Source organism: Phoxinus phoxinus, assembly GCF_949152265.1.
Source record: "Phoxinus phoxinus genome assembly, chromosome: 18".
In the NCBI taxonomy this organism is placed as follows: domain Eukaryota; kingdom Metazoa; phylum Chordata; class Actinopteri; order Cypriniformes; family Leuciscidae; genus Phoxinus; species Phoxinus phoxinus.
Window position 1 is genome coordinate 22,051,563 of NC_136893.1, and position 18,510 is coordinate 22,070,072.

Here is an 18,510-nt window from a genome sequence, read left to right on the forward strand (position 1 = left end):
CGTATTTTTATTTATTATTTTTTTTAAATCTGCAATGTCATGCTGACATTCTTTTTAGAACTGTACATGACTTTTTTTTCCCTAGCTCTTATCAGCAGGACTTATTAGATATTCCGCACGCGCGCTCGCCATTGCAGCGTTTAGCTGTCAATCGCCACCGTGATTGGTTCGTCGTCTACAAGCCCCGCCCTCTTGCCGTATGGCCCCGCCCACCTCCCTTTTGCTCGCGCGCAGTTACGCGGCTGACGTCACATGCTCGAGCGATGATGGGCAGTCGAGCGAGCGCTGGTGAGTTCCTCTCTACACCAATAAAATCACTGAGTCCCGCCGTGTCGTTTTAACAGGGAAGGAGGAAACTGTCTTTAAAAAAAAATGTCACTGTAGTCGCTAATGTTTCATCTCCTCGCTCATACACAGCGAGCCCGGTACAACTCTATAAGTTTAGCTTTTACATCCTGGTATTTTTGTTTTGTTTAGTAAAGAGCACTAAATGTAAGTACCACGTTGTTATGCAGTGTGTGTGTGTGTGTGTGGTTCTGCTGGTTTCTAACGTCAGCAGCTCTAACCACAACTAACACTAACTTTGCCTTATAGCAGGTGATTTTAAATTCATTCTAGATAACTGTTTGTTTAAAGCATTTGTTGTGAATGTGATGCTTTGCTTGAAATCATTAGCAAGCTGTTATTCCAGTCAGTGTCAGGCTGAGCCCTGTTAAATAAGGGATTGTGCTAATAACATTATGGTAAGTTGAGAGAGAGAGAGAGACAGACAGAGTGTGTGGGTTGTGAAAGCTTGTGTTTTTGTGTCAGTTTATACCTTTATCTCTCCTGCATGCCACAGAGAGAGCACACACTACAGTGCCTGAACACACTGGTAGGACTGTGTGTTTGTCATCCCAATGCAAATAGCTATGTGATGTGACTTGTCAAATTACTAGACTAGTCTATTGTTAGAACAGCTATAGTCAGTGTTTGTACGTCTGTTCCCCAAATGACTCGGCATTGGCAAAATTAAATGAAATACCTTAGCAAATGCAAACCTTTTCATAGAGTATATTCTTCGGCATTTACTGTAGGTCTAGTTTTCATATTGAAGCCATTTACATTTACTACAAGCTTGCTCTGATGTGTCATTTGTTGATATTGTGTTGCTTGTTTAATATTTGTTGACACTGTACTTTGTGTGTTTGGTAGCTTTAGTCAAAGTGCCTTGGAGAACACCGTTAGAGTGTGAATCTGTGTGCCTGTAGTAATGTACCTATTTATTTATTAATTTATCAATTTAGAGGTTGGTGATTTAACGGACATGTACTTCCTTATTTGTCCAAACAATCTACCAAGTGCCTAAAACCTTTTCTATACTACTAAAAAATAATAATTGGGGATTGAGAAAATAATGTTTAAAAGTGTTCTTGCTGTCAATTTGTTGTCATTAAATTGCTTTATGTACTGTATTTATTAGCATTATATCTACCATCTTGATCTCAAATAAGTACATAATTTTTATGTGTAAAACCTTTATTTTTAGAAACATATTTTTGTTATTTGTCATGTAACATAAAAAATGATTTTCACTTACACGGAAATGCTTATTCAAATATAAATCTTCCCTTAAAATAAAAGAAAGGTTGGTAGATTCCTCATCAGTAACCGGCCCCCACGTCTGTCCAATAATTGCTTTTCTTAAAGGGATACTTCAGGATTTAGCATTAAGCTTTGTATCAGTAGAAAACCTGTAGTATTTTCGAATTACCGTGCTTCCCTCCCTCATGATGACCCCCTGAGACAAGAGATTTATGAATTTTTTTTGTCTGGAAAAAATCGTCATTTTGCGTCATATGAGGATTTTTTTGGCCAGAGGCTAGAGACTACAGCCAGTAGAAGGCGCTAGATCCGCATGTTTTCAACCCGCCCTTAGAGGGTGGGATCTCACTCACAGAATGCACAATAGTGTCAGCCATCTTTTATTTGGACGCTAAGCTAACAGCCTCTTGTTCTGTGGAATCCTCTTTTTCCCGGACATGTCCGGCCGTCGAGATCGTTCAAAATGTCCGGGATTCGGCTTTTGCTTTCTGCAGTCACCATTCATTGTTTACATGCACAGCTTTTGTTTCAATCTAACTGAATTCATTCCGATTGTAGTGAATGTAGTGTTTACATGAACGCTAAACAAGTGATCGGTTGATGTGCGTTTTAACATTGCTAAGAAAAATCCCGCTCCTCCGTGAAAGATACGAGACCAGTGTGTCTCACAGGTGTCGCTCATCAGTAATCACGCCACTGGCCTCGCGTCGTTCTCCCGCGGCCGCCAGTCTCGTCCTGCTCGCCACAGTAAACATGAGGAATGGCGACTGTAGAACGTAAAAACGAATCCTGGACATTTTGGGCGATCTCGAAATCCCGGGAAGACTCGTCACGGAGACTCACGATAAAATGGCGTCTTTTAAGTTTCAAGTCAACTAGTAGCCTAGCCTTGTTGTTTAACTGCGCTCTTACCGGTAGCCGTGGCTTGGCCTCGTAGGGCAGCGAAGCAAGTGCATTATGGGAGTTGGGAGCTTTCATCCACATGAGCCAAAAATAAATTTTCTGGCTTTTCTCAGTCTAGAAATAATTTCACATTTCTACTACATAAATGACCCATTTTAATTACACATTCATCTTTCCAGAGGTGATGTATCCCTTTAAGCAAAATTGTTTTTTTTATTTGCAATTATAACTGGAAATTATACATCTGTAATATAACGCCAGAAAGCTATAAATTCATAAACACTTTTGTATCTGACTGTATGAACACAAGGACAACATGAGACTGAGTTCCTGCACTTTAATCTTTCCCTGACCTCTTAGCAGACAAGATGAGCACCCTTCCCCTCTCACGCTCAGAAGTGTTTGGGCAACTGAGGCAAGAGCTGCACGACGATGTGGAGTTTCACCAGTCCGACGTGCACATCTTCATCATCATGGGTGCTTCGGTGAGTCCCAGTGTGTGTGTGTGTGTGTGTGTGTGTGGAGTATTTTAATATCTCTGTCTCTAATAATGAGGAATTGACACAATCTCCTCTGCAGCCTTGAATTGTCACTCATTTTGAGCACGTTGCATCGATTGACAAACCAAAAATGAGTGTGAAATCATGTATTTGGGACACTTACTTTATTTTTTACAGTGACTACACTTGCATGCGCGCAGTGTTCTGATAGTAATCAGAATTTGGCAGTATTCTGTTAATTGATGTAGGGTAAGTGTACCTATTAAGCCCATGTACCCTTTAAGCCCACTTTCATCTTTGAAGTCTAATATAAAAAAGAGAAAATCATATTTTTTGCTGCTCCTTATTTTAACCAATCCAGTGATTTGTAACTTACCTGACATTTCTTATTGCATGTTAAACACATTTGGCAATGTTAAGTTAGCCCCACTCATGTGCATGCGGTCTCAGGGGACCTCAAACAAAGACACCCAAAAACTTTGGTGTTTCTGGACCCTTCAGAAATCAACACATTTCTGCAATTTTCAGCCATTCTTTTGGTAATTACATTGATTTTATGTCAAATAAGAGATAAATGTATTGTTTTTTGTGTATGAACAAATAATAATTCATAATTTTAAATAATTTTCCTTTAAATGGAAAGATGAATTTTATTAGTTTGCGCTCAAAGCTAATCTCAAGGTCAAACCATTAGCCTTACTGGAAGATAGACTGCTGAAGAATTAAGCATGTGAACTACAAACACTAAATATTTTGTGATTTATTTTACATTAATTTACAAATAAATACATCATAAATTGTTTTGTTGGGAAGATTATTTTCATAAATTAACTTTTTTTAAAGATGGGCTTAAATGGTACAGCGCCATAAAACGCATGCAAACTAGAGTCAACACAAGCTAACCTTGAATGAAAAAAACATAACATTTCTCAATGTGGGCACAATGGAAATTACTATGATGCTTAGTCCACAGTATATTTAAGCTCCTTGCATGTCTGTGTAAACATACATTATATATTTTTAAAGGTAAACTGTCTTTTTTTCACCTTTACTGACAGTGGAACCATTTAAGCCCACCTTATGTGTTTCATTGAGGAATCCCTCAAATTACAAAGTTTAATCAACTTTGTGAGAGAAATTGTTTAATGGACTATTAATTGGATACTTCATGTGGAATTTTGACTTCATGTGGAACCAAGCCGACTCAAGGCTCCATACTTAGGACATGGGAGGACCACTAGTGGACCCCCCTAACCAATCCCAACTCGGCTTCCTTCCCAGGATACACTCGGTCAAAGTTCCAGCTTTGACCAGGCATAACTCCAGAATCAAGCCAATTTAAGGCTCTATACTCCCGGCATGGGGTGCCCACTAGAATACCCCCTGAAAGCCAAGAGTATGGATCCGCAACTCGGCTTGGCTCCTGAGATGCTCCAGAGTCAAGCCGACTGAAGGCTCCAGACCACCGGCCTGGACCCCCTACCACTAGCACCTACCAATCACACCCAGGGCTCTAATCAAACATTAGCAAAATTACTTTTTTAAATGCTTCCCTGTCACTGAATAAATATATCAATGTTTTACTTATTAAAAAATAATACAAATAATTATATTGTATAAATCAATCATGATGTGGGCTTATTTGGAACACATGCGGGCTTAAATGGTGCCAAAGTACCAATTAAGCCCATGCCAGACTTCTGACTTTATTCATAAAATATCTTAATTTTATATTCTAAAATGTACATCAACTAATAAATACATTTTCAAATGTGAGATTAATCTTGCATTTTAACAAATACATTTTCTTATAAACCATGTCAATATCTATGAAAAAAACCTAGACTTAGATTTTGGTGGGCTTAATAGGTACGCTTACCCTAATCGTGTAAACGGCGCACTCCAATCGCCCAAATTAAGACAATATTCTGATCCCACAAATTACAATTCCCCAGAATATGCCTATAATCAGAAAGTGGTTGCATGTAAACTGTTGTTGTAAAATTTGTTGAAAGGAGATATATGTAATTAGTCAGTCCTGATTAAATTATTGTGGAAAATACACAGGAATATTCCGCTGCATGTACGCATATAAACATCGGATTGGGAATATGACTGCAACCCGAATATAGACCTTTAACAGAATTTGATGTGCATGTAGACATATTCATTGAAATGATTGTCAAAAAGTTGCCATTGCCAATTTGCCCTAAATCTGACCTATTTCAAGTTCCTGATTCCTACTAGTTCATGGTAGTGTCTTTAGTATCGCACACCTCATGTTTTTACAGCACAGCCGGTTTACTGCTAGTCCAATAAAGAAAGAAAGTCTCTGATTTCTCTGAATTTGTACAATGGCCTTGGTGTTTTGTAGAAGGAAGTACAACTGAAATTAAGCAACCATGAATGGCTGTTGTCAACATAAGGCTGGGTGGTTGAGTAATTCAGCAGTTCAGTTCACAGCTTATGGCCTTTGGTCAGGTGTGATTGGTCAGGTGTGGTGACTGAAGGTCTGTGATTGGCTGGACATGACGAAAGCCTTGTCTAGACAGCCTTGATAAGGTTTGGCATGCATCTAAATGCAAAACATCACAAATTAAAAAGTGAAGTTTGCATTCCAGTTGGTCAGGCTTTTGCACTTCTCACAAGAGTGTTTTCCCCTTCTCATCTTTTAGTGATGAAATTTAAACCCTCTTCCTCCTTTTTTCAGCTTGCTTTTCCTTGTTCCTCCTTATTTTGTTCTTTTTATTAGTCAATTTTACACAACTGCTCTGTGAAAGATCTTTGTCTCTGTTGGCTTTTCCTGTTCTTATTGTTTGGGTTTTTAAATAGGTGCTAGTGAGCTGGGTTACGCAATATAACTCTGTCAGCACTTTTCTTTCAGTTAGTGTGGAGAGAGAGGTGAAAGAGCTGGCTTGTGTGTTTGGGATGAGGGTGGGGTTGGAAAGATGGATGTTTGACATGGGGTTGCAAAGGTTTGTGGCATAATGATAAACATTGAATCCTTTCAGTAACCGTGTCAAAATCCTGATGCAACATCACCTGATTTGTCTGGCCTTGAGCCACTTGCATTCAGCACCCCAGCCAGTCATATAATCACATTTGTCTCAAACAACATTAGCTTTCATTTTAAAGACAGTTTAATGATTTGCTGGGTTAAAATATGAAGCTAAAGCAAATGTCCTTGAATGCATTTGTAAATGAAACACAGGAACATCTCAAAATATTGTGTTGTGCTAAAAAATATTTTATTTTGTGAATGTAAATAAGATTACACATTAGTGAGTTAATGGCCACTTTATAAGGTACACCCGTTCGACTGCTCGTTAACGGAGATATCTAATCAGCCAATCACATGGCAGAAACTCAACGCATTTAGGCATGTAGACATGGTCAAGACGATCTGCTGAAGTTCAAATTGAGCGTCAGAATGGGGAAGAAAAGTGAAGATTTTTCTTTAAAGATGACATGGTTGTTGGTGTCAGACGGGCTGGTCTGAGTATTTCAGAAACTGTTGGTCTACTGGGATTTTCACACAAATCTATCTCTAGGGTTTACAGAGAATGGTCTAAAAAGAGAAAATATCCAGTGAGCGGCAGTTCTGTGGATGAAAATGCCTTGTTGATGCAAGAGATCAGAGGAGAATGACCAGACTGGTTCAGCTGATAGAAAGACATCAGCAACTCAAATAAACACTCGATACTTCTGAGATCTGCAGAAGAGCATCTCTGAACATGTCAAAGCTTGCAGCAGAAGAGCTACAGCAGCAGAACACACACCGGTGACACTCCTGTCAGAGGAGAACGGCAAACTGGGGCTACAATTCACACAGGCTGACCAAAACTAGAAGTTTGGAAAAACGTTGCCTGGTCTTTTGAGTGTCAATTTCTGTTGCAACATTCAGATATTAGAGTCAGAAGTTGTCGTAAACGACATATCTGTGGTATATTTTCTTTGGGCTTCTTAGTACCAATTCAGCATCGCAATAGAGCAGCTTCGGGATGTGCTGGAACGGGAGATTTAACATCATAGCAGCTGACAAATCTGCAGTAAAACTGCTTGATGCTTTCATGACAATATAGACCACAATATCTGAGGAACGTTTCCAGCACCTTGTTGAATCTATCAAGACCCAGACCCGTAGCCTCTGGCTTTCCACAGGCATGCTCTGCTGTTTACACTCCAGGATCACAGAGATACACATTCATCAGTTATGAACACAACAAACACAGCTTTTTTATTTTATTTGTGGAAACACTGTAGTCACTAGCAGAGCAAATACATACTTTAGGATTTATCTGGTTGCTAAGTTTTTGCATGTTTGTTTAAGTATGATTATTCTGCATTGTTCATAAGTTACAAAATCAATGTGGATTGATTTTTGTCAAGTCACCATTACAGAGTGCTTTTCACCACAGCAAATCAGCTGGAGTGATAGATTGGTTAAATAGCGAACGGTTTGTCGACTGATGGGACTCTCGCGCAGTGCTGTATTTCAGCCAAGACACACAGAATAGTGCTGTCTCACGGTGCACAGAGTGTTTCTCATGTGTCTGCATGGGTGTGGAGCAGATCTGCTCACATCAATGACCTTTGCATTGAGATGATTGAGTCACGTTGAGGCTGGGATGGGTTGACTGTTGTATTTGTTTTGTTTTTTTAAATGTCATTTTATCTGTTCTTGTGTGTGTTGCGTGTTTGTATCTTTTAGATATGTATATCTAATAGTCATCTTTATATTCAGCTGTTTTTATGACAGGAGTCACCGGTTCCACAGAAATTGGTGCAATTTGGTGCTTCATAGGCATGTTCGGACAAGACTGTTATGGCCTAGACGGCTTTTTAGGCAGGCAGTTCATTATGATTTGATTCCTAAATGGGTCATGACATGACGTTTACTTAAAGGACAAGTTCGGTATTTTACACTTAAAGCCCTGTTTACAGATCGTATCTGATGAAATAGAACGGTTAAGATTAAACTTTGGACACATGCTGCTGTCGCGAGAATTTTAGGTTTATATCGCTTTCCCCCCTCACCCCCACAATGGTTGTCTATGTGCACTGGAAGATTCCTTCCTAAAACACATTAAACTTTCGTTTACAAAGACGTGAAACTCACCGAGTGGTCAGGGGTGTTCACTGATACGGTTCCAAAAAAAATAGCTGAAAAAGATGCTTTCCAACAGGTTTTATCGTAGTTTTTGTCCAACTCCATGACTTGTATTGAATGTGCTGAGTGAGGTGTGGTATTACTCCGCCGCTGGAGTGTCTATTATTCAAGCTCTCAACGGAAGAATCTGGGTGTGACACGTTTGGCAAAATAGGTCCACAAAAGCTAAATAAACCTAAAATTCTCGCGACAGCAGCATGTGTCCAAATTGTAATCTTAACCGTTCTATTTCATCAGATACGGTCTGTAAACAGGGCTTTAAGTGTAAAGTACCGAACTTGTCCTTTAAGGAAGGTTAATAACGTTTTCTTTCCTCAATAAAAACAAATGTATGTGGAAGAATGTCTCTTTACAACCTTCATTCTGACCCTTTGTCAAAAGATTTTGAATGAAGACAGACCAGGTCTAGTTTTAGAAATTTTATCTACGATAAAAAAAAAAAAAGATTTTAATCGTGAATATAGCCGAGGTAGCTGGCATCAAACAATCTGACCCTCTGTCTGAATGAAATGATTAGTTTTTAAGGAGTGCCTATTACCTACTTTTTTATGAAATGAATGTACTATATTTTAGTTCGATAATGTTTTAACAGGCTGTGACTTTTAGGGGATTTGATTTACTCTGCTCAAAAAGTAAATAAATACATTATAAATACATAGACCTGAAAATGAAATATCCAACTTAAACTGTTGTAAATCTTGAATGCTTTAGACTTAAGTTTGATCTCTTTTCAAAGACGACTCTTGGCAAATTATTGCTGAAATGAAAAAAGTTTTTAAAAAGTTAATTGTTACTTTAATTATGAAAAATGAACAAAATGCTGTTTTTTTGTTTTTGTTTGTTTTTTACAAAATATATATTTTCAAAAACACGTTTTCCTCCAAAACTGCAAGACAATCAAAGCCATAAATCGAAATAAGTTGTTCCAAATTTGAGCTTGATATCTCAAAAAATTTGCTTTCGGTAAGATTTAGTTTGGCCGCAGTACCAAAAGTTTTCACTAGATGAAATTCGTCTCCCATTCATTTCCAATGTGGGGAACAGAAGTGTTCCCTATTATTTTTGTGTGTGTGTTCGCATAGCAAGTGCCAAAAACGACCAAGTTTCGTACCATTCCAACGAAGTAAATTTTAAAAAGTTTTTTTTGGGTGAACTCTCCATTATACTGTGCCTCATTTACAAAACACTCTGCAGTCAAATTCGCAGTACAAACATAGAAATCTCCAACGTATAATGGGTTTTATTTGCCTTTGCACTCGCGTCTGGTATAGACAGCTGTTAAACGACTGAACGCTAATGGGCGGGGCCTATTGTGCGATGATGTAAAGCTATTCGTCGATGTCTTGCTCTGGAGGCGGTCATATGCAAATATATGTGTCGTCACATATCCCACAATATCAAAACGAGACGTTTTTGGAGCTTGATCAAATAAATGCTTTCTCTATAATGAGGAGGACTTTTTAAGCTCAGAAACTTGCAGGATGTTTTAATGGTACAAAGACCTCTTATTTGTCAAAAGATCAAATATTATTTTTCATGTCATGACCCCTTTAAATCACTGAGCCATGTCATTGTGACAGTTGACTAAATATAAAACGAGGATTGCCAATGGTGATCGGACACTCCCTAAAGATGTTGTTCGAATAAAATAAACAATCTCATAGATTTGTTATTTTAAGTAATTTGTTTAAAAATGTTGAATGGGATCATAATTTATCCTTTTAGATCAATTAACACTGATCTCAGACCAGCTTTTCTCTTTGAGACTCTGTTGTAATGATCTAGTTTTGAAAATATTGCACAATGAAACCCTGTATACAGTGTATAGTGAAGTGTGACGGTTTGTGTAATTGAGCCAACATTAATTAATTGTGGTGGATGCAACATGTTCTTTTTGTAGGGAGATCTGGCCAAAAAGAAAATCTACCCAACTTTGTGGTGAGTCCTCTAACTTCACTTCACGCCTACTATTATTTACTATATAGCCTACTACAGTTCATCATTTTAGGGTTGATACGTTTTTAAAGTGATCTTGTAAAGTCTCTAATGCTCAACAAGGCTGCATTTATTTGACCATAAATAGCGAAATATTACATTTTAAAGTAACTTTTCTGTTTGAATATGATAAAATATAATTTATTCCTCTGATCAAAGCTGAATTTTCAGTGTCACGTGATCCTCCAGAAATCATTCTGATATGATAATTTGGTGCTCAAGAAACATTTATTATTATCAATGTTAAAACATTTTCAGGATTCCTTGCTGAATAAAAGTAGCAATATCTTTAAAATATATATTTTTAACTATAGTGTATGTCTATTTATTTCTGTTTCTCTCCATAGGTGGTTGTTCAGAGACGGTCTTCTCCCCGAACAGACATATTTTGTGGGCTATGCTCGTTCCGATCTGACCGTGGATGCCATACGCACGGCCTGCATGCCCTACATGAAGGTTAGCGCTCGAGTTTTCTCCATGTGCACTGTTGTCTGCTTACCGTGTGTGTTCGTGTTCATACATCCTCTGTTTTTTTCCTCCCTTCAGGCGGTCGACTCTGAGGCAGAGCGCCTCGCTGCGTTCTTCAGTCGAAACTCTTACATCAGCGGCAAGTACGTGGAGGAGTCGTCTTTCGCTAACCTGAACACTCACCTGCTGTCCCTGCCTGGAGGAGCCGAGGCCAACCGGCTCTTCTACCTGGCCCTGCCGCCCAGCGTCTACCACGACGTCACCAAGAACATCAAACATCAATGCATGAGCACCAAGTGAGGAGCGAACGCATGCAGTTGCTTTTGTTAAATTTTTGCTTAACTATGCGTTTTATGTTCTTAATACAAGGCAAGATGTGTCCAAAAGTAGGTGAGCGGTTATGCGACGGACTTTTCTAGGCAGTCAAACTTACAATTTCGACCTGACTGTCAAAAAATCCCCATATACTCTAATTGAAGGGAGGCACCTGAGCCATTTGTAGGGACCAAGGGCCGGATTCACAAATTCTTAACTGCTTTTTTCTTCTTTTCTAATTTAAGAAAAAAAGTTAAGACTATTTTGAATTGTAAAGGTAAAATGTGTAATGAATTTATTGGGTTGTTTCAAAGATTAAGCATTACAAAGTAACACAAGCTACATATAATACATGGACGAGTGACACAGATTGATCATTAAAACATGATGGTTTCGCTGTAGCTAAAACGGTATAGAAAATAGTCTGAGCGTTTATTATAACTACTGTCTGCAGGCAGATCAATAAGATGAAGCTTTGAGGTGTTTTTCATTGAACGAGTCTTCAGCATGTGTGACGTGTGGACTTGCATAGGTCATGCTCTTGGGCAAAATAAACAAGCTGACATTCAGTACTCTCTATATCCTTCATTCCAAATCTCGCTAGATAGTGTTGCTATTAATGACTAAACCATTACAAATCGTTTCTATTAATTGAAACGAAGCTGAAATCAGTGCTAGGGAAAGTTAGAAGTAATGCGTTACAATAATATGCTACTCCCTAAAAAGTAACTAAATATTACTTGGTTACATTTTATGAAAAGTAATGTAGTGTTTCCTTTGCGTCACTTAGTTTTTTTTTTGGGATGGGCTTGCTTGATTTGTTTTTAATGAAGAAGTTTATTATTAAGCTATTTTTGGCACAAGTGGAATGAATAAGCTTCAGGCTGTAATGTAAATTCATGCATGTACAGTAGAGGGCGCATCTCTAACAAACCTCTCAGCTGTGCTGCCGTTCTGGATCGCAGATGAGCAGAAGAAGAAAGTTCAACACTTTTACTTTAGCAATAAAAACATCTAAATGAAACGCATGTTTATCTAAAGTCATTTTAGCTTATTTGTATGGTTGAATGAATTGTGTCATTGATATCAAAGACGTTAGTTAATAAAGTGAGATTAAATACATAAAGTACATTTGTATTATTTAAAAAAAAAATATTATTGCAGGTTTGTGTAATATTCTCTGTTTGCATTTAACCGTTTTTATTAATTTTTCTTGAGGAATACTGAATCTGAATATTGAAAACAGTAACTTGCGTTACTAATTTGAAAAAGTAACTCTGATATTTTAAAAATAATGTTACTTTACTAGTTACTTGAAAAAGTAATCTGATTGTGTAACTAATGTTACTTTAAATGCTTTAGCCACAACTGCAATGATGCCTGAAATTAATTAAAATTTTATGAAAAATTAAAAAACATAAAGTGTTGCATTGGCAACTAACTGAAATAAAATAAGTTAAAGTGCTAAAATTACTAAAACTGAAATGAAGTTAAATAGAAATATTAAAATATAAAAATGACAAAAGCACAGAAAAAAGCATATGAAAATATATAAAAAGGCTGATTTTTAAAAGTACCATAATATGTACTAAAATATCACTGGCTAGATATGAGCTGTAGTTTCTGTTTCTGTAGTTTTCTAAGTGTATGTGGATTTGCCTTGGCAAAGGCCTTGTTAAAATGTTGTCTTGTGTTTGTATGTCTGGTAGAGGCTGGAACAGGATCATCGTGGAGAAGCCGTTTGGCCATGACTTGCAGAGCTCAGAGGAGTTATCCAGTCATCTCTTTTCTCTCTTCACCGAGGAACAGATTTACCGGATAGACCATTACCTAGGCAAAGAGATGGTCCAGAACCTCATGGTCCTCAGGTCTGTCTGCTCATCATTCTCCTCTTCATCCCGCTCTGCCTTCCGCTTTTCACTGGCTGTCACACACAGTTGTCATTTATGAATAATTAAGGGTTAAACTCCATTGGGAAGCTGTTCCTCTGTTTCTGTCTCTTGTTAGTCATGGGTTACTCTCCTGTTTCCTTAAAGGTTTGGAAACCGGATATTTGGCCCCATATGGAACCGGGACAGTGTGGCATGCGTGGTTCTGACCTTCAAAGAGCCGTTTGGTACCCAGGGCCGGGGAGGATATTTCGACGATTTTGGTATCATTCGGTTAGTCAAGTTTCCTTGCTTTGAGATGATTTTGCACATGTGATATTTCATAGATGTTAAAACTTATAAAAGGATAGTCTACCAAAGATGAATTCCGCATCATTTATCCTGATTTTTTTTTCCTCTATGGAACACAAAAGGAGATTTTTTTTATTTTTTTTATTTTTTTATAATGCTTTCTGGTGTGAAGCACTATAAAAGTAGTCTGTAAAAAGAAACAAAGATAAAATGCACATTATTTCAAAGACAAATATGAAAAAGGTGTTTAAATATCCATTGCACTTCCTGTGCATGAGGATCCTCTTCAAAGGCTGAGTGGATTTTGCAATTCTAATGTATTCCTCTGTTCTGTCTCCAGTGATGTGATGCAGAACCACCTGCTGCAGATGCTCTCTCTGGTTGCCATGGAGAAGCCCGCATCCACCAGCTCTGATGATGTTAGGGACGAGAAGGTAACGAGCCGGTCGGCCAATCAGCTGTGTGTGCACGCATCACTCTTATGCCACTTATCCGAACGATCTGGAATTTAGCCTTGAGGATCAAATAAATCACATTTATCCGTCCATCACCGCTGTCTTGTAGTTAACCATTAGCATAAAAGGTTGGCGGACTAAAGCAAGCATAAATTAAGGTTTTGGCTCCAAGATTGTGTCTGGATAATATTTATTTTTGGTTTATAATTTAATAATTTTTTACAGATGTGCATTTCTGCTAATTATGTGTAATACCATTTTTTTCCGTTTCATTTTTTTTATTTTTTTTTGTTCTGCAATGCTTTGTTTTGCTGTTTTGTTTAGTTACTTTTTACTTTTTTCTCTGTCTGCTGCAGAGGGTTGTGATTTATAGTTTGTGTTCAGTCACATGGCATGAAGAAATGTGTTCATGAAGCAACTGAACTGCTGTTGCTACGATAAATGGGAATGATCTCTGCTGCCTCTTTCTGTAATGTATTGTAGATTTCTGCCTGCCTGTTTTATAATGCTCTGCGTGTCCCCCTACAGGTGAAGGTGCTGAAGTGCATTGAATCGGTCTCTCTGTCAGACGTGGTCTTGGGTCAGTACGTGGGAGATCCAGATGGAGAAGGAGAGGCTAAACTGGGTTATCTAGATGACGCCACTGTCCCTAAAGGCTCCACTCAGGCTACATTTGCCACTGCAGTGCTTTATGTAAAGAATGAACGCTGGGATGGTAAGTGATGCACACTGAGCTTTACTAACACACATGATTAGATAAACACAGAGTATGCGCTCAACAGAGTAACTATTTACAATCAAATATAAGCAAATATTTACAATCTGACCTTTCTGAGACAATTGGAGATGTGCCTCTTTCTGGAAGTAAGAGCAGCATTTGTGCTGAATTAAATGAGGACATTTGAAGCTGTACTAACACCTTGGTCTTGAAATAAATTGTTTTTTGGCTTAAAATACAAAATTAACTTCAAACGTTTCATTTGAATGTTTTTGAAAGAAGTGTCTTATGCTCACCAAGGCTGCATTTTAGTCAAAACTACAATAAAAAAGAGTAATTTTGTGAAATATTATTACAGTTTAAAATAACAGTTTTCTAGTTGAATATATTTTAAAATGTAATTTGTTCCTGTGAGCTGAATATTCAGCATCGTTACTCCAGTCTTCAGTGTCACATGATGATTTGCTTCTGGATTTTTTGATGAATTCAAAGTTCAAGAGTACAGCATTTATTTTATTTTCTTCCTGAATGTGTTGTGTATATAATGTGTATATCATCAAGCTTTCTCTCTCTCTCTCTCTCCAGGGGTTCCCTTCATCCTCAGGTGTGGAAAGGCTCTGAATGAGAGGAAGGCAGAGGTGAGGCTGCAGTTCACCGATGTTCCCGGAGACATCTTTGAATCTCAGTGCAGGCGGAACGAGTTGGTGGTCCGCGTGCAGCCCAACGAGGCCATCTACGCCAAGATGATGAGCAAGAAACCCGGAGTCTACTTCAGTCCGGAGGAGACGGAGCTGGACCTGACCTACCACAGCAGATACAGGGTAAAACAGACATCCATACTGTATGCTTTTATCCTATTAGACAACTTTGGCCATCAAATGTATAAAAGTGTTTGTTTTTTGTTTTGAAGAAATTAACCAATCTTTATTAAAGTTACTTCTCTTTATAAATGTACATTTCTCTTATTCTCTTCACAAAGGATGTTAAGCTGCCTGATGCTTATGAACGTCTGATTTTGGATGTCTTTTGTGGCAGTCAGATGCATTTTGTACGCAGGTGAGTTTCTTACAAGCTACTGTGTGTTTTCATGCACACAAATAAAAGGTTAGCATTTGCATTAATGACTCAGTCGGACTGAAAAGCCTTCATGTAAACGCCTCACTCGATCCCAATGAATGTGCTGAACTTTACCCGTGTATACAACGCAGCTGCGTTTATTAGAACGCCAATGAGTTTGCAGGAATTAAATAAACACTATGAAGTAGGGCTGTAAACGATTAATCGAGATTAATCGAATCCAAAATAAAAGTTTGTGTTTACATAATATGTGTGTGTATTGTGTATAATTATTTTGTATATATAAATACACACACATGCATGTATATATTTGAGAAATATTTGCATTTATATACTGCATATGTTTTTATATGATTTATATTATATATAAATAGAACTATTTTACATATACCGGTAAATAAAATAAAAATCTTAAATTTATACATGCATATGTGTGTATTTATATATACAAAATAATTATACACAATACACACACATATATTATGTAAACACAAACTTTTATTTTGGATTTGATTAATCGCGATTAATCGTTTACAGCCCTACTATGAAGTCAATATTGTCATAATTTATCAACAGAATATCAATAAGCAATCGTTTGGCATAAATGTGTGGTATTTTATTGATCTTGAACTGCTTTGACCACGAGCCTGGAGAACGTTTTTACTTTGAAACATGCAGCGCTCGCAATTAAATCATCACCTTTTGAAGTTTAATACTCACATTAGGCCATATTGTGATTCCTGTTTTTCTGTCCCTGAATTTAACACCTAGAAATGATAATTAAGACTTTTCTTGTTCATCATATCACAGTGGGCTCCACAAACATCGGCACCCTGGATAAATATGAGCAAAACAGTGTCTTAGTGTGTCATTTTGTGATTGAAAGACTATTTCATTCAGCCAGTGGGTCAAAAAGAAGTTATTATGCATTCTAAAAACAAACAATTAGGACAATTTTGACTCATTTATTTCTTAAAAATGGGTTAAAGGCTATGGTATTAATTTTATTTGTGCAGGTCTTTAAAAAAAAAAGGTTAAACTTGATTTTTAAAAACCCTGAAGATACACAGTTTGTTTATACACATAATACACAAATATGTGACGCACTAATGTAAATGTGATTAAAGAATGTAAAGAACCGTCTCTGAATTTGACCTAATTTATTAAAGTGACGAGTTGAGGGAAGCCTGGAGAATCTTCACTCCTCTTCTTCATCAGATCGAGACAGAAAAGACGCCGCCCATCAAATACAAATACGGGAGGTAAAACACACTTATTTTTCTGAAGGTGAACGTTGACAAAGTGACATGACGTGTAATGCGTCTCATAATCTCTCTCTCTCATAAAGCCGTGGTCCTGCAGAGGCTGACGAGCTGGTGCAGAAGGTGGGCTTTCGCTATGAGGGTACATACAGATGGGTGAACCCACACAAACTGTGAAGGAAGAGGACGACAGCCTGTTCAAAATCATCAGCCCAAGATGAGCGCCTGAAATAAAGGGCACTTCAAGTATTTGAAGATGCACTCGAAGCACTCATTTAAAGAAGGACCAACAAACAAGATTACAAACACAATTTTCTTCGGATGTTCTGAATTATAACCTGCTCATTATGTTATATAATGCTTTATAGGACATTCCTTGTATTATATCGTTCTATATTTCAGTGGACTCAACATTTTGTTATGCAGTTGATCAGCATTGTGATATTCATGCCGATTCCACACTGCCTGTGTTCAGATGCTTTATTCCTTAAGAAAAACAAAGCTTCTGTTATGCATTCCTCTTTTCACAAGCAAGTCTTACCATTAATGCTGCTCCCATTTTTAAAAGTGTTTATACGCAGAGGCATGGTGTAAAAGTACACTCTACACCTGCACTGATAGTTGTCTTCATGCATTTTGTTGCAATCTTATATTTAAATGGTAAAATTGGACCACACAAAAGAAAAGTTGCAGAAACGTACAGGGATTAGGAATGTATGGGTAATGTTGTCTTTGTCACTACTTAACAACATGAATGTATATGACATTTCACCACGTCTTAAGGCTCCCACTGATTGGCTGAAAGAGCCATGGTTATGTTTAGTCTTATTAAAGCAAATGTTTTGGTAAAATGGTATTACATGCCACAACCCTCTGTTAATACTTTATTGATTAGCTTTGATGTTTGTTACATCGCTCTCAAAACGCACGGGCATGGTCTCTTTATAATTTTTGGTTTCAGCACTAGTTAGACATTGAACCAGTGTCAAAAAACAACTTTGTTAGCCTGTATATGTATTGAGGGTACGCTTTTGACAGCACTGAATTTCAACATCATGTTAGGGTGCCTAAACAACTTTAGAAAACTCTTTGTTTGGTGATGCTTGAACATCTGTGAGCTATTTCACTTTTCTGTAAAAGTTCTGCCCTATGTTTTCTATTTTATTATAATAGACAGTTACTTTTACAATAAAGCATAGCTAAGATGCCTCACAAGTGTCTCATTGCTGCTTCTTTTTCCATCTAGTCTTTAAGTTTATATTCTCTTTGTTTTGGAAAAGACATTGAGTGAATAGCCTATCTGTTTTCCATGGTCATATGACATTGAATGTTACAATCGTGGAGTCCAGGCCTGGAAAAGTAATTGGGATTTTAGTAATGAATGTAATTTTTTTTCTGGATATGAGGAGAATGGAGGTTCAGAATGGGTTTTTGTTGTCTTTATGGAGACTTTTGTACACAAATAAGTACATTGTTTTTATGTTATGTCATACACACATCCTCCACAGCAAAAAAACAAAACAAAAAAAAACATACACAGTAAACCTAAATGACTGGAAATGTGGTAGAAATTAATTTATCACAAATTAGTATGTGCTTTGAAATCCATCAGGATGTAATATATGGACTTTTGCTCAAATAGTGCTGTACTCTGATTTGTATTCATAAATAGGATTATAAATATAAAGAATTGTTTAAAAACAAATAAACCTCCATATAAATATTCGATTAGACTTTATTTTAAGGTGTCGTTGTTACAGTGTAATTATATATTTAGGTACTGAATATCAAGCAACTACATGTACTTACTATAGGGTTGTTAGGGTGGGATTAGGATTTGGTTGAGGCCAGGGTTAGTTTTAATAATTTACTGTTACTATGGT

General features: G+C 37.3%; 1 protein-coding gene across 5 annotated transcripts; it reads left to right on the forward strand.

The window, feature by feature from the left end:
- Window positions 1-239: 239 nt before the first annotated feature.
- On the forward strand, window positions 240-18,136 carry g6pd (glucose-6-phosphate dehydrogenase; the record flags this gene model as incomplete). 5 transcript variants are annotated; one of them, XM_079589156.1, is made up of 14 exons in its annotated part: window positions 254-288; window positions 842-874; window positions 2,851-2,972; window positions 10,058-10,095; window positions 10,500-10,608; window positions 10,699-10,916; window positions 12,645-12,803; window positions 12,972-13,097; window positions 13,456-13,549; window positions 14,099-14,285; window positions 14,874-15,109; window positions 15,268-15,344; window positions 16,535-16,627; window positions 16,714-17,840. In XM_079589156.1, 14 exons carry the CDS (start codon window positions 264-266, stop codon window positions 16,802-16,804), a joined length of 1,608 nt encoding a protein of 535 aa, XP_079445282.1. In that variant the 3' UTR covers window positions 16,805-17,840. The 5 variants fall into 5 exon arrangements, with proteins under 5 accessions (XP_079445283.1, XP_079445282.1, XP_079445284.1 ...); XM_079589157.1 differs by lacking the exon at window positions 842-874 and having other exon boundaries at window positions 240-288; window positions 2,848-2,972; XM_079589158.1 differs by lacking the exon at window positions 842-874 and having other exon boundaries at window positions 264-288.
- Between the last annotated feature and the right edge of the window lie 374 nt (window positions 18,137-18,510).